General features: G+C 46.6%; 1 protein-coding gene across 1 annotated transcript in view; it reads left to right on the forward strand.

The window, feature by feature from the left end:
- The first annotated feature begins 8,749 nt into the window (after positions 1-8,749).
- Positions 8,750-14,317, forward strand: part of WWC1 (WW and C2 domain containing 1) — a 221,303-nt gene continuing 215,735 nt past the window's right edge. The window contains exon 1 of the mRNA XM_007939741.1: positions 8,750-8,868. Within this exon, the coding sequence (XP_007937932.1) occupies positions 8,750-8,868 (119 nt within the window). The remainder of the gene's footprint in view (positions 8,869-14,317) is intronic.

Consider the following 14,317-nt stretch of genomic DNA (forward strand, 5'->3'; position numbering starts at 1 on the left):
AGAGGGGGAGGCCTTCAATGAGATGGATTGACACGGTGGCTGCGATGATGGGCTCAAGTATAGCAGGGATTGTGGGGCTGGCGCAGGATCAGGCAGTGTTTCGTTCTGCTGTGCATGGGGTCGCTGAGTCAGAAATGACTCGATGGCACTTAACAACAACAACAACAATCACTACAGAAGTAGATTGCCAATCTTCTTTCCAAGGAGTGGCTGATGGGTTTGAACCTCCAGCCTTCTGGTTAGTGGTCAAATGCCTTAAGCACTATACCACCAGAGCTCCTTGTTAATCCCTACACTATGAAAATCTGTCTTAAACCCTGTTTGGTGGTGTGTTTTTTTTTTTTTTTTTTCCATGTCATTTGATCAGTGATATATTCATTTGTAGACTTGTTTACTATAGGCCTGGTGGTGCAAATGTTACATGCTTGGCTGCTAACCAAAAGTTTGGAGGTTGGAGTCTGCCCAGAGGTATGTCTGAACAAGGACCTGGCAATCTGAAAAATCAGCCATTGAGAACCCCATGGAACACAGTTCTATTCTTACACACATGGGGCCAGAGTAGACTCAACAGCAACTGGTATTTTTTCTCCCCCTACTAAACTGTAAGCTGAAGAAATCACCCTTGCATCCCAAGCAATGCATTGTCTACCATACAGTAGGCAGATAAGTCTTGTTGAATCAAGGAATAAAAATGAGTCAAGAAGATAAATGGAAGTATCTTTAAAGAGTACCTCCTGTGTAGGGCTTTGAACCAGTTCAGTCATGGCTGATGAAGTGAAACCAGGACAGATTGGAATTTGCAAAATGTGGGTGCCTGGAATGATAACTAGAACAGGAAAAATCACAGGTCAAAGCCCTGAAATGGCAGACTCAAAAGATGTATATTGAGCCCTTTCAGGAGGCTGATGTGGGAGAGTGGATTATTGCCAGAACTGTGGAGAGCAACACACATATTCAAAGCAGTATGGTCAGCTGCCATCTTTGAGCTGGGCATTGTTGTTTTCAACTCTACCAAGCAAAAGATTTGGTGGCTATGCAACATGCACTCTCCCTTTATTTTCCAAGAGGGAGCTATGTTTCTAACAAGATGTCAACCCATAATTTTCCCCATTCCAGTTATCATTCCAGGCACCCACATTTTGCAAATTCTGGTCCACCCTGGTTTTACTTTGTTGGCCACGACTGAACTTGGAAGAACCAGTTCAAAGCCCTACTCCTGTATTTCGGGATCTGAGCTAAGTACTTTATTTATATGATTTCATTTAGTTGTTACAAGCTGACAGCGAGATATGAATGGTTCTCATTTTACAGATAAAGAAACTAAGGGTCAAAGAGATGCAGTCTCATACCCAAAATGACACATCAACCAAGATATAGTGCCCAGTTTAAGACACAGATTCTTTTTTCTTCTGCTCGTTTTTTCCACTACTCTGCACAGCCATCCTGCTGAGGCAGGTTCTTCAGGTCTAAGCCCTAACTCTACACTCTTCTTGCTGGGTAGCCTCTAGCATTTACTCAGACTGCTCATCGAGAAAGGGGGTGAAATTCTGAGGATGGGGCATCAAAGGGCATGCAGTGAGAGGGTAAAGCACCTTTCTTCCCATGCATCCCTAAGTAGCTGTGCTGGAGTTTAATTTAAGCGCCTCGGTGCCATGGCGATGCAAGCTCTATAAATACCCCAGAGAGGCTTTGATTCAGCCAGCCTGTGGGTTACTGTGCTAGTACTGTCACCCGTTTCCCACCAGGGCTCTACTTCTGCTGGTGGGATGGAAGGGAAGGAAAGTATTGCTTTGCAGGAACTCCTTTCTGCATCCCCCACCCTGCCACTGACACTCTTTCTTTCTTCTCTCTGCACCCCACCCTTGGAATTGAGATTTCATCTCAACCTCCTCCTTCAGCTCATAATTCATTTCCTAGCTGGTGAAAGACAAAACAGCTCTAAGCCTCCAGTACCCAGAAGACTTTGATGGGAGAGTCAGAAACACAGCACCCACTAAACATCTCCTGCCAGCCCCAGGGTAACCTCCTGTCCAGGAGAAAACCAGTTTAATTTATGTATGAGCCAGTAAGGAAAAAAAGGTGGGGAAGACGGAGTCAAGCAATAGAGGAAGAAAAGTACCCATCCTTCCATGGAGACAGCTCAGCTGTTAAGCCCCTCATAGTTTCTGAACCCCAGTGGGTCTTAGTGACAGATAGCACTGGGATAGCTGCCAAGGATCAGGTTGGTCAATCAGGTCCTTCAGCTCAGAATTCAAAACCTTCACCTCAATCCTGCTCTCCCATTGAAACTTGGTTATGACAGGTTTAGATGAGCTCCTCAACCTCCATAAGCCTCCTCCAACTACTCCAAATAGAAATGTAACCCAAACAAAAGCAAGAGGTCAAGACTAGTCTCTTCAGTGCTCCTCCACCCTCTTCCAACCAGACTGTTGCCCTGAAGTTCCTCCTTCCCTGTTATTTACTTTGTGACTACGCAGAAAGTCATTTGGCTCTGGGCATCTCTGTTTCCTTATCTGTAAAACGGAACTAAGAAGAACAAGGGCAATAAGTCACTATTTATAGAAACTCTCTGTCCCTATTTTGTGAAATGAGTAGTCTATGCTTGATTAAAATGAGCTCTGGTGGCACAGTACCTAAGGCATTTGACTTAACCAGAAGGCTGGCAGTTCAAATCCACTAGCCACTCCACAGAAGAAAGGCCAGGCAAACTACTTCTATAAAGATTTACCACCTCAGAAACCCAGTGGGGATCACTATGAGTTGGAACTGACTCGATGCTAGTGAATTTTTTTTTTTTTTTTTTTTAATGCTTGATTAAAAGGGCAGTGGTGGTTCAGTGATAGAATTCTCATCTGCCATGTGGGAGACCTGGTTCCATTCCTGGCCTGTACACCCCGTGTCCAGCCACCATCTATCCATCAGTCGAGGCTTGTGTGTTGCTATGATTCTGCACAGGTTTCAGCAGGGCTTCCAGACTAAGACACAGTAGGAAGAAAGGACTGCTGATCTAATTCTGAAAATTGTTGTTGTTGTTATGTGCCATCGAGTTGGACCTGACTTACAGCGATCCCTCCTTGGGTTTCCGAGGCAGTATCACTATGGAAGTACGTTGCCCAACCTTCCTTCCGGGGAGTGGCTGGTGGGTTTGAACAGCCAGCCTTCTGGTTAGCAGTCAAGTGCTTTAGGCACTCTGCTACCAGAGCTCCCTACTTCTGAAAATTAGCCAGTAAAAACCCTATGGATCACAATGATCCAATCTCATTTGTACATGAGTTCACCATGAGTTGGAGGTCAACTCAACAGCATCTAACAACAACAACATGCAACATTTATTATAGCTTATTTTCCAGCACTGTATTAAGCATTGTTTTGAGGATCCAGACATAAATAAGAAACCATCTACTATCGAGGTTCTCATATTGTCAAAGTTTCTTCCACCCTTTCTCTGGCTTAGGACATTTTCCCATCATTAAAGAAAAATAGTCAACAGTGCAATTATGAACCTCAAATAATGCATGACTAAAGAGAAGGGACATTATTGGCTCAGTCCCCAAGCTGTGTGGGAGGGCCAGCATGAGGTAGAGAGGCTCAGGCATGGGGTAGGAAGGAAAATCTCAGCAGAGGCTTCCACAGCCTCCATTTCCTTGAAGAATGCACATGCTAACAGAAAGCTATCTGCTGTTGACATCTCTGTTCCATTTTTAACCTTAATTTCTCCTCCTCACCACCTCTCTCTGTGAAATATGCTAGTTTATCTCCCTGAACTTTCTGAAATGTGTGTGGAAAATGGCCTTTCTTTTTTACTATGTCTATAGGGGAAAGGATGTAAGTGGACCTCTTAGAAACAAGATAATCAGGTCCAGTTGTCTCTCATGGGTCACCCAGATGTGAAAGCAAATGAAGAAAGTCTTAGGCCTGAGGTCCGTCACTCCTGCTTGGCTCCAACACTGGCCATGCTTATCTTCTCCAAAAGGTGGCCAGACACAGCCCCAGGAGGAAGGCCTAGAGAGGCCTCAGTTTCTTGTCTTCAGATTCCTGCAGTTCAGTCACCTGTGGAATAGTGTCCAATTCAACCTATCATGCGGCTAAGCTGGTTTTACCTTTAATCCCTTTCAAGTTTGCCCGCAGCCTCCTCAAAGAATGCCTGGGGATGATTCACCCACCATCACATGGTCAGGCAATCATCTGTTTTATTACCTCACCCAGCTTGCAGCTTCTGGGAGATAACCTGGGATTCTTTTGTTGTGGGCAGGATTTCCAACTGGTTCCTTCTGATTTGACACCCTACTGAGAATTTGCATTTCCACCCCAGGTACATTGAATCAGTCTATTTTTTAACAAGATCTTCAGGTGATTCTTATATGTACATTAGAATGTACACATAAGAATGTATCATATCAGGGTAGGATCTAAAAGAATATATAGGTCCAGTTGTAGGGTGGGGGTGGGAGGTGAGATGGGTGAACAGATCAAGGTCTTAAGAAGTCAGTGTCTGCTCTGGTCTCTTCTTTCTTGCTCCCAGCCCAGGTCTAAAGGTCTAAAAGAACAAGCCATTTGGAAATGCAAATGGCTTGCACACCTAGGCTAAAAAGAAAATTGGATTTGTAGATTAGAAGATTTTTTCCCTTCACAGCCAAAGCCAACCACTGAGAAAGCTTGGTTGAAAAACAAGATGAAAGATGAAATCAGTGATTGGGAGGGCTGTCACAAGAGCCATGAACAATTTTCAGGAGAGGAAATGTTTTCTGTGTTTTGAACAGAAAATACTTTATTGATCCACATTTAATAGAGGTGTGCTTGCTACCAGGCTTGGTGATCCAAATACACCACTATGGGGCCTCAGAGATGGTAGCTAATCGCGGAGCACCAAGTCCTTTACATCTACCATCTCAGCCCTTGAAACAAGCCCTAAGGAGAGGGCAGGAACCCTGGTGGGACAGTGGTTAAGTGCTTGGCTACTAACCAAAAGTTCAGCTGTTTGAAGCCACTAACTGCTCCATGGGGGGATCTCTGGTAGCCTAGTGACTAAGGCATCTGACTGCTAACCAGCAGGTTAGTGGTTCAAACCCATCAGCTGCTCAGCGGCAGTAAAATGGAGCAATCTACTTCTGTAAAGATTTACTGCCTCAGAAACCCAATCGGGGTCACTATGAATCACAAACTACTCAATGGCAGTGAGTTTGGTTTTGATTTAGTTTAGCTGCTCCATGGTAGAAAGATAGGCAGTGTGTTTCCATAAAGATTACAAATTTGGGAACCTTCTGGGACAGTTCTACTCTGTCCTATAGGGTCACTATGAGTTAGAATCAACTCCATGCAGTGGGTTAAGGAGTGGATATTATTATATGATTTCTTTCAGACTTAAGACTCAGACTCATCAGCTAGAAAATAGAGCAGGTTTGGGACTTAGTCTGATTCCAGAGCTCTTGCTCTCAGTCAAAAGATGCTGAAACAAACATCAACAGAGACATATGTTCTACATCCTAATTTGGTTGAGTAGTGTCTGGGGTTTTAAAGCTTACAAGTGGCCATCTAAGACACAATGATTGGCCTCCACTCATCTGTAACAAAAGAGAAAAAAAGAACCTAAAAACTCGAAAAAAAACTAATCTACAAGACAAATAGTCTACATGAACCATGGCTTCACCTAGCTTGAGACCAGAAGAACTAAATGATGCCCAACTGCCACTAACCCATTCTAATCAGGGCCACAATAAATGGATCCTGATAGAGTGGGAGAAACATGTGGAACAGAACCTCAAATTCCTAATAAACAAAAAACAACCCAACCGATTGGATTGGTTGAGACCAGAGGACTACTCGAAACTGTTGCCCTGAGAAACTCTTCAAACCTTGAACCAAAATTAACCCCTGATGTCACCTTGTAGCTAAATAACAAATTGGTTCAACAAATAATGAATATAACCCATAAGCACTGTGTTCCTTTTAAAAAATCATCTGTATGAGAACGGTATGAGATCTATATGTTGTCAGAAGGGACCATTTCCTGGAGAAGGGTATCATGCGTATAAAGTAGAGGGTCAGTGAAAAAGGAGAAGACCCCCTATGAGATGGATTGACACAGTGGCTGCAATAATGGGCTCAAGCATAGCAATGATTGTGACAATGGCGCAGGACTAGACAGTGTTTCATTCTGTTGCACATAGGGTTGCTGTGAGTGTGAGCCAACTCAATGGCATCTAACAATAAAAAAACATATGAGACCAAACAGCACCTCGAAGCATGTAAGGGACATGTAAGGAGAATGTAAGGGGCAGGGAAATTAGCTAAAGGAAAACCCAACAACCAGGACAGAAATAATGAGAATGTTCATGTGTTGTGAAGAACGTAATCAATGACATGGAACAACTTGTGTAGAAATTGTTGAATGGGAACCTAAACTGCTGTGTAAACCTTCACCGAAAATATTATTAAAAAAAAAATATCAACAGAGACAAACATTTGTTACCATGCTTGATATTCTAGATCCAGATGACAAGTAAATCCTACAGTTATGGAGTAATTAAAAAAACAACAACAGGAGTATAGCTTAATGATTGACAGAATGGGTGATGAAGTCAGACAAACCTGGGCCCAGCACTCTCACTCATTAGCTTTGTATCCCTGGGCAACAATCCAGCCTCTTAAAAACTCACTGCCTTCGAGTTGGCTCTGATTCATAGAGACCCCTCCTTGGGTTTCCCAGACAGTATCACTATGGAAGTAGATCGCCCAACCTTCCTTCCAAGGAGTAGGGTTTGAACCGCCAGCCTTCTGGTTAGCAGTCAAATGCCTGCGCTCCTATCCAGCCTCTTAGAGCCTCATTTTTCTTATCTGTAAAGAGGGTGCAGTAGTATTCTTTACTCCAGAGGGTTGTTGTGAGAATTAAATGAGATCATGTATGTGAGGCACACTTAGCACCATGTTGGGTTTACTCATTAGCTATTACCTGAATCAGTAATTGGAAGATTTTATATATTGAAGGCTTAGTCCAAGCATGAAGGAATGAGGAAATCTTACTTTGGGGTGTTGGGTGTACTCTTGTGCCTGGCACTTGGAAATAAAAGAAGGAAAAGAAGGAGGAAGGGTAGGTCAAACACAGCCCATAGCCCTGGTGCCTGGAAAATAACTTTGCAGAAGGCATTTGGATGCAAGGGGCTCACTGTGATCAAGGTCTTCTCTATCCAGAGGGGCTGAGACCACAAACATGGGACTCCCTTCCTTGCCCAGCACACCCTGGCCCAGACAGAACAGGATGCCTGCTCCCCTGAAAGATGTGGATACAAGAATCCACCATACTAGGCTTTATTCTTCCAGTCCAGCTTTCCACCATATGTTCTTGGCAAAAAAAAGTTAAACACATACTTGGGAAATACAGCCATTCAGGAGATGTGCAAGTGCAAAGCCAGCTTATCCTTAACAGTCATGCTACTTCTTTTTTGCATTTACTTTTGTTAATCTCTCAAGAAATATTCTCTGATTTTTTTAATTCTTTAATTGTCTCAAAAATGGAATTGAGCTTTGCTTTCTTTCTTCTTTTGCAAATCCATACCATAATAACTACCTCAAAGGATCACAGAAGACAATAGCATGTGAAACAGCCTGGCACAGGAAAGTATTCAATTTAACTAACAACAACAATATCATTACTATTACTTTTACTAAGTGTATCCCTGACTCCCTCTGGAATTCCTCCCAAGGGATTAGATCCATAGCACTTCTAATTTTAGGGACACTAAGGAGACAGAGCCACATTTGCACTACAGGGGGCAGGGGGACTGAAACGTCGTCGTTGGGAGAAGGACTGAATAAGAGGGAGACAGATGGTCTTGTTGGGGGAAGGGACCAGAGATCCTGGAAAACTTATGTTCTCCGATTTGCAAGAATGTTTCCATTTAACCACTTCGTGCCTGACTCCTGATTCCACAAAGCCAAGAAGGAGAGAGTTGTGAGATTTGGTGCCACCTGTGCCAAGAGCCTGGACACGCGGGTGGTGAAAGCCAGGAACATTGGGAAGCAGAGGTAAAGCAAGTCTTGTTCTAGCCTCCTGGGGCTAGACGCAGGAGTCTGGGACCCAGGTAAGAGGCGTCCTCCCTTTCCCCTGGTAGGGAGAACGAAGGGGTGGCCGGCGGTTCGGGAGGTCCCACGAGGGGGCGCGTCCCCGGCCCTAGGACCCGCCCTCGCCGCGCTGGGAGCAGGGCGGGGACCTGGGAACCCAGGAGCCCGGCGCTCCGCCTCCCGTTTCCGGGGCAGCGCGGCTACCTGCACCTCCGGAGCCGCACCTGACGGAGGCAGAAGTGGCAAACCCAGTAAGCTCAGAGCTGCGGAGCGGAGAAGAGGGGACAGCAACCGGCCCCGGGGAAGAAGAGGCGGCGGCAGCGGCGGCGGTGTGGAGGGCGCAGCGCGCAACCCCGCGGAGGAGGGCAGGCGGCAGCTCTGCACGGCTCGCTCTGCCCTGCCGGCTGGGCGCGCACCCGGGCTCGCTCCGCGCTGCTGCAGACGCACATGGCAGCTTGAGAGGCCGGAGGCGGGAGGAGCCGGTGGCGCCGGGCCCGGGCCGCAGCGCCGCATGGACAGCGGCGTCACTCCGGCCGACCCCTACTAGGGCCCCTGATCTACGGGCAACCCCTCTTCAATCATGGTGCCTACGCGGCCGCGCCGACCAAAGGTAGCCGGCCGGAGCCGCTGAGCTGGGGGTCTCCGCGAAGGCCGGGAGCTGCATGGGGGAGCACGGGCCGCGCTCGGGAAGATGCCCCGGCCGGAGCTGCCCCTGCCGGAGGGCTGGGAGGAGGCGCGAGACTTCGACGGCAAGGTCTACTACATAGACCACACGAGCCGCACAACCAGCTGGATCGACCCGCGGGACAGGTAGGACCCTGGGATGTCCCTCCCATACTCCGGCCCGGGTTCCCACCTGTCCCAGGGGCCACCGGCCAGGACTGGACAGAGGGGCGCTCTTCGTAGAATCCGCCCCGGAGCCGGGGGACGGCGGAACTCTGCGTGCCTCTTCCCCTTTCTTCAGATTGCCCTCCAGCCCCTTCTGGAGCGCTGTTGCTGCATTGGTGGGTTGCTCGGAGGAGAGACTGCTAGTGAGCTGGCCCAGGCTGCCCCCATCTCCACCCTCAGATGGAAGTCTTAGGCTCCGCAGCACCTGCCCAGAGTTTTGACCTTAAGCTTAGCCCCGCCCCGCGCCCCCTTTAGTAGGAGAGGTTGGGTGGGGGCGAGAAAGCGACCTAGCCGGGTAAGGCTGGGGCTTCCCGAGGAGGCTTTCCCTAGCATCTGGGGGGATGGGGAAGCATCTGGTTTGGAGGGGGTGGTAAGGACCCAGGATTCAGTGAGAGGCTGCTGGAGGAGGGGAAGGCAGCCTGGAGTGTGTGTTTTGGCAGGTGCTCCAGAGAAGAGCAGGGAGCAGCCAGGGGGGCCTGAAGGCCGAGGGTTGGAAGTGAAGGAAGGAGCGGGGGAGGGCAGATCAGGGAGACTGGTTCTCCAGGAATCTCACTGCAACTTGGAAGCTATTAGGACGTTAATGGAGGTGAGAGGCCTCCGGCAAAACCCAGCCCATCACCTCTTTCTCCTCTGTTTCTTCCCTCTGGGGACCTTGGCTCCTCAGCCCTGCACCAGCTTGTCCTGACCTTGGTGGGCACCAGGCTGGCTGTAGCAGGTTTTTTTTTTTTTTCCTGCTGAGGCAGATGGAGTGTGCTATTGCTTGGCTGTTTAGCTCTCCAGACTTCTGGTTTTGACTGCCATGCATTTTATTGCACAACTCCTTGTCATCCTATGCATGTCCGAGGTTGGGGCACCTACGGGGACCACTTTGTTGCCCTTTGCTGATATGGTCTATGGAGAGCTCAAAGTGTCTTCAGGAATGTGTAACTTTTACCTGGTCAGTGTGACCTTGAGGATCAGATGCCTATGAAGCAGCCAAGGTTAGTTGTTTGGACTCTTGTGGGACTGGATAGAAGCCCCAGAGATCTAGGGTGGGGTGTGTAGAAATTAGTGGGTTAATAATAATAATAATATAGGAAAAAGCAGAAAGAAAATGTGAATTGAGATCCCCAGTAGTTTCTGTGAACACTGCATTCATTCATTCATTCATTCCTCCATTGGGTGACTTCTGTATGCTCCACAATGCTAATGTCTCATTGCTGTAACTAGGAAGAAAATGCTTAATGCTAGGAAGAGTTGCTTTATCCTATGATTCTCAATTTCCCTATTTGTCAGATTAATGGTTTGCTTAGAAGGGAAGGGGCAATAGTGACAATCTTAAGAGCTGGAAGGTATGGAACATAGGAGATCAGAGCCTAACTCCCAGTTTCAAACAGAAAATTTGAGCCCCAGTTGTGTTATTTGTTCAAGTATTTTGAACAGATTTTTCCACAACTCTGCAAACACCGAGTTCTTTACCAGCTCAAAATTTCTAGCCTCCAAGCATGCTGTCCTCACCCTAAGCCCCTCACGATCAATTGCCACCAGGGGCTTGGTATCAGGCTTTCTCTGGCCCCTCTCTCCTAGGATAGACATAAGTTCAGGTTCACACCTCTCCAACTTGGGCCACTGAGGCAGTATACAGTTAGGAGTCAGAGGTCTGAGGGCTAGGATAGCCCCACACGCAACACTGCTAACTTGCCCCAGGTCATGCAGAGGCACTGAGAGGATAACAGAAGGACTGGAGGATAACAGAAGGATTGGAGGTTTCACAAACAAAAGTAATTCTTTTTCCCTTGGAAGAGGGCAAGTGTGTAGCTTCTATGGAAAACTGACTTGGAGCACAGTTTGCCAGATTTTGTAATATGTGGATCACTTTCCTTATTTTTTGCTCCATTCACATACACCACTTTTGCTATTGTTTACTTAATATCTGGCATTAAATCAACTCATAAAATTTTTGTACCACTTTACAAATGAGAAACATGGTATCTATTGCCATAATGGAAGATTACCTTAAAAAGTACAGTGAAAATAAACCAATGCCATTGTATTTTATCTAGATACTGTTGTCTGTCCAGCCTGTGCACCTGGCTTGCCTAGGCTTTGTTTCTTGGCAGACTGGCAAGCATTGGAGAGGAGTTAAGACACACTGGCACCTAAATGAGTAGTTCACCTCCTTCATTTTGCAATTCAGTGTTTTGTTTTGTTTTTTCAAATTCTGCATCTTTGCACATCCTTAGTCAACCCAACCATGCCAGGATAGTGTGGGGCCTTGAGTTTGGAGTACTGAGGGGTTCTGAGGTCAACCCTAGGAGTCACTGTTGTGGTAGACCAACTCTGAAAGTTTGGGGGAAGAGCTGATCAGAGGACATCCACTGTGGCTCTTCAGAATTTCCTTCTTGCACAGTGTGGACAGATGGCTGGGTAGATGTCTGAGGCACAAGTTTTCAGTTGAGTAAATGGTTGATTAGATGCTCTCTAAGGTGATCCTCGGAAGGAAGATGGGGCAATCTACTTCCATAGTGATACTGCCTCGGAAATCCAAGGAGGGGTCGCTATGAGTCGGGTCCAACTCGACGGCACATAACAACAACAACAACAAGGTGATATAGTAGCTGAGGCATCTGGCTACTAACCAAAAGGTTGGTGGTTCAAATCCGCCAGCTGCTCTGCGAAAGAAAGATGAGGCAGTATGCTTCCATAAAAATTTATAGCCTTGAAAACCAGTGGGGGTCGCTATGAGTTGGAATAGACTTGATGGCAATGAGTTCGTTTCTTTTTTTTCTTTTTTTGTAAGAGCGCTGCCAGTCTCAAATACACTGTAAGATCCTTCTGTCTTTCCTTACCCTCCTAAACCCTCCTAACTCCCATGGCAAGAAGAGGGTAAGGGGTGGGCTGGGGATGAGGCTGTGAGGAAGAGGAGAAGGAAAAATTTAACAACAGCCAACTGTTTTTGAAGGGAGGGCGTATTGAATTTTTGCCTAGATAATTACATCTCTGGGACTGGTTAATGCTATGAAACAAAAAATAACTTTGAAAACATTCCACTCATCAACTGTGTGTGTGTTTGCCTTAGCTTTTTCTTTATCTGAATTTTTTCCTTATCTGAATCAAGGAGATGCCCACCCATTCCCCTGAATTTAAAAGAAATAAGTCAAATGGTGATTCAGTCAGAAAAGTGATTTCTTAGCCACTGAGGACAAAATAGCGTCTCTGGTTACCAACCCTAAAGAATGTCTTGGCACATTCCTCCCTCTGGGGCTGAGCTGTTTTGTGTGCTGTCCGGCATGGAGGCTGCTGGGGGTAGGGAATCCAGTTTTCAGCTTCCTTTTCACCAGGGGGTTGAAAGAGCTGCCAGGCAGCCTGCCTTGCCAACTTTCTCCCCTTCTCACCAAGGGGACGACTAGGAGGCTGAAATTCCTGGGGACGGTTGCCTCAACAACCAGAGAGAGTCCAGTAGGCAGCTTGGGTCATAACCACTGGGCCAAAGGCTCTCTAAGGGCCCTGCCAGTTCTCACTTATGATATAAGACCCCTCTGCCTCTCCTTACTTCCCTGACTCCATAACAAAATGGAGTTGGGAGTAGGGTGGGATGAGGATGAGGCTGTGAGGAGAAAGAGGGAAAAAATTCAACTACAGCCAAACATTTTTGTGGGGTGGGGTTGTTAAGCACCATAGGCTTTTACTGAGACGAAGCCAGTCTGGGAAGGTGACAGGTCCTTTGGAAGCCAGGTGCCATGGACAAGGCCTGCACAACCCCTCGGAGCAGTGCTCCTTTTTCAGGTAGTTTTCAGATAGTTCCAGGTACTCCCAGCAAAGGGCTGGAGTTCCGGAGTTCCGTGTGTGTTTAGCCTAGTGGTATGTAAAAACAAATAGTCTGATTGTCTCTGAGGAAGAATGGATCACTAGAACTGGCTCTGCCAGAGAAGGTTCTTGAAGCTTGATTCCTGCTCATTCTGTGGTTTGCCTTCAGACCTTCCAAGAACCACCTGGAAACTCTGGGCTCAACTTCTCAGTCCTTGTGCCAAGCACTGGAGGCCAGCATGGCTTAGAGGACCCAGCAACTTCTCTCATGACTTGAGGAGGAGATTTTGCTAACCTTATTTCAGAAACAATGTATATTGTAGGAAGTTGGGTCAACAACAGTCTAAAGCTCTTAAGCTCCGTCTGGTCACAGATCCTTAAGAGAATCTGAAAAAAGTCAGGACTCTTAACAGAGAAAAATGCAAACACAGATCTTTGCACTAATTTCAAGGTGCTCGTGGACCCTAGGTTCAAAACTCTTGTGGTGGTTTAACTTGGAAACCACTCATCATCATCTATATACCTGCCTATTGATTTAAGTGAGTCCCTGGATGACACAAACAGTTAAGCATTTGGGTACTAATGGAAAGGTTGGTGGTTCGAATCTACTCAGAGGCACCTCAGAAGAAACATCCAGTGATCTACTTCCAAAAGATCACAGCCATTGAAAACTCTATGGAAAGTACAGTTCTTCTCTGACACATGTGGGGTCACCATGAGTTGAATGGACTTGATGGCAACTGGTTATTCAGCTAAGTCCAAAAAAGGCAAAACCAAACCCACTGCCATTGAGTTGATCTGACTCATAGTGACCCCCATTGGGTTTCTGAGGCTCCATTTCAGCTGGGTAGGAAATAATAATTGATTACTATATCCAGGTGGTCTGCTGAGAGGTTTACATGCATTATTTTTTAAATCCTCATAACGACCCTGGGGGTAGGTATAATTATCAGCCTGAGGACGCTGAGGTTCAGGGAGGGAGCTAAATTTAGTGAAAGTCACTAAGCTTTGGTGGTGCTGAGATGTGAACACCAGGCAGCCTGAGTCCAAACCCGTATTTCTAACCACTGCACCACTCAGCTTGCTGCTAAGTTAATTGTTGAATCAAGACCACACTGCTCCATCACCTGATAAACTTGGCCTTGGGGAATGTAGCTGGCACAAGCTCTGTTTCACTGCTAGGGCTCGGAACTGGTTTATTCTGGTTCCACCCCCTGCTGAGAATTTGCATTCCCAGCCCAGATATACTGGATCAGAATCTACAGTTTAACAAGATCTCCAGATGATTCTTACATATAATAACCTGGGCATGTATATCTGAGGTAGAAAGACAATATCTCAGCAAGGGGTCAAACCAGGGTTTAAAGCACTGTGGATTTCACTTAACATGCTACTGTTCTGAGGGACCTCTGGTGGCATAGTGCCTAAAGCATTTGATTGCTAACCAGAAGGTTGGTGATTCAGACCCACCATCCAATCTGCGGAAGGAAGACTGGGCAATCTACTTCTGGAAAGATTTACTGCCTCAGTAACCCAATGGGAGTCACTATGATTCGGAATTGGCTCTATGGCAGTGAGTTTTTTT

The sequence above is a fragment of the Orycteropus afer genome, unplaced genomic scaffold (assembly GCF_000298275.1).
Source record: "Orycteropus afer afer isolate SDZICR_OR568_19922 unplaced genomic scaffold, OryAfe1.0 scaffold00062, whole genome shotgun sequence".
Classification (NCBI taxonomy): domain Eukaryota; kingdom Metazoa; phylum Chordata; class Mammalia; order Tubulidentata; family Orycteropodidae; genus Orycteropus; species Orycteropus afer.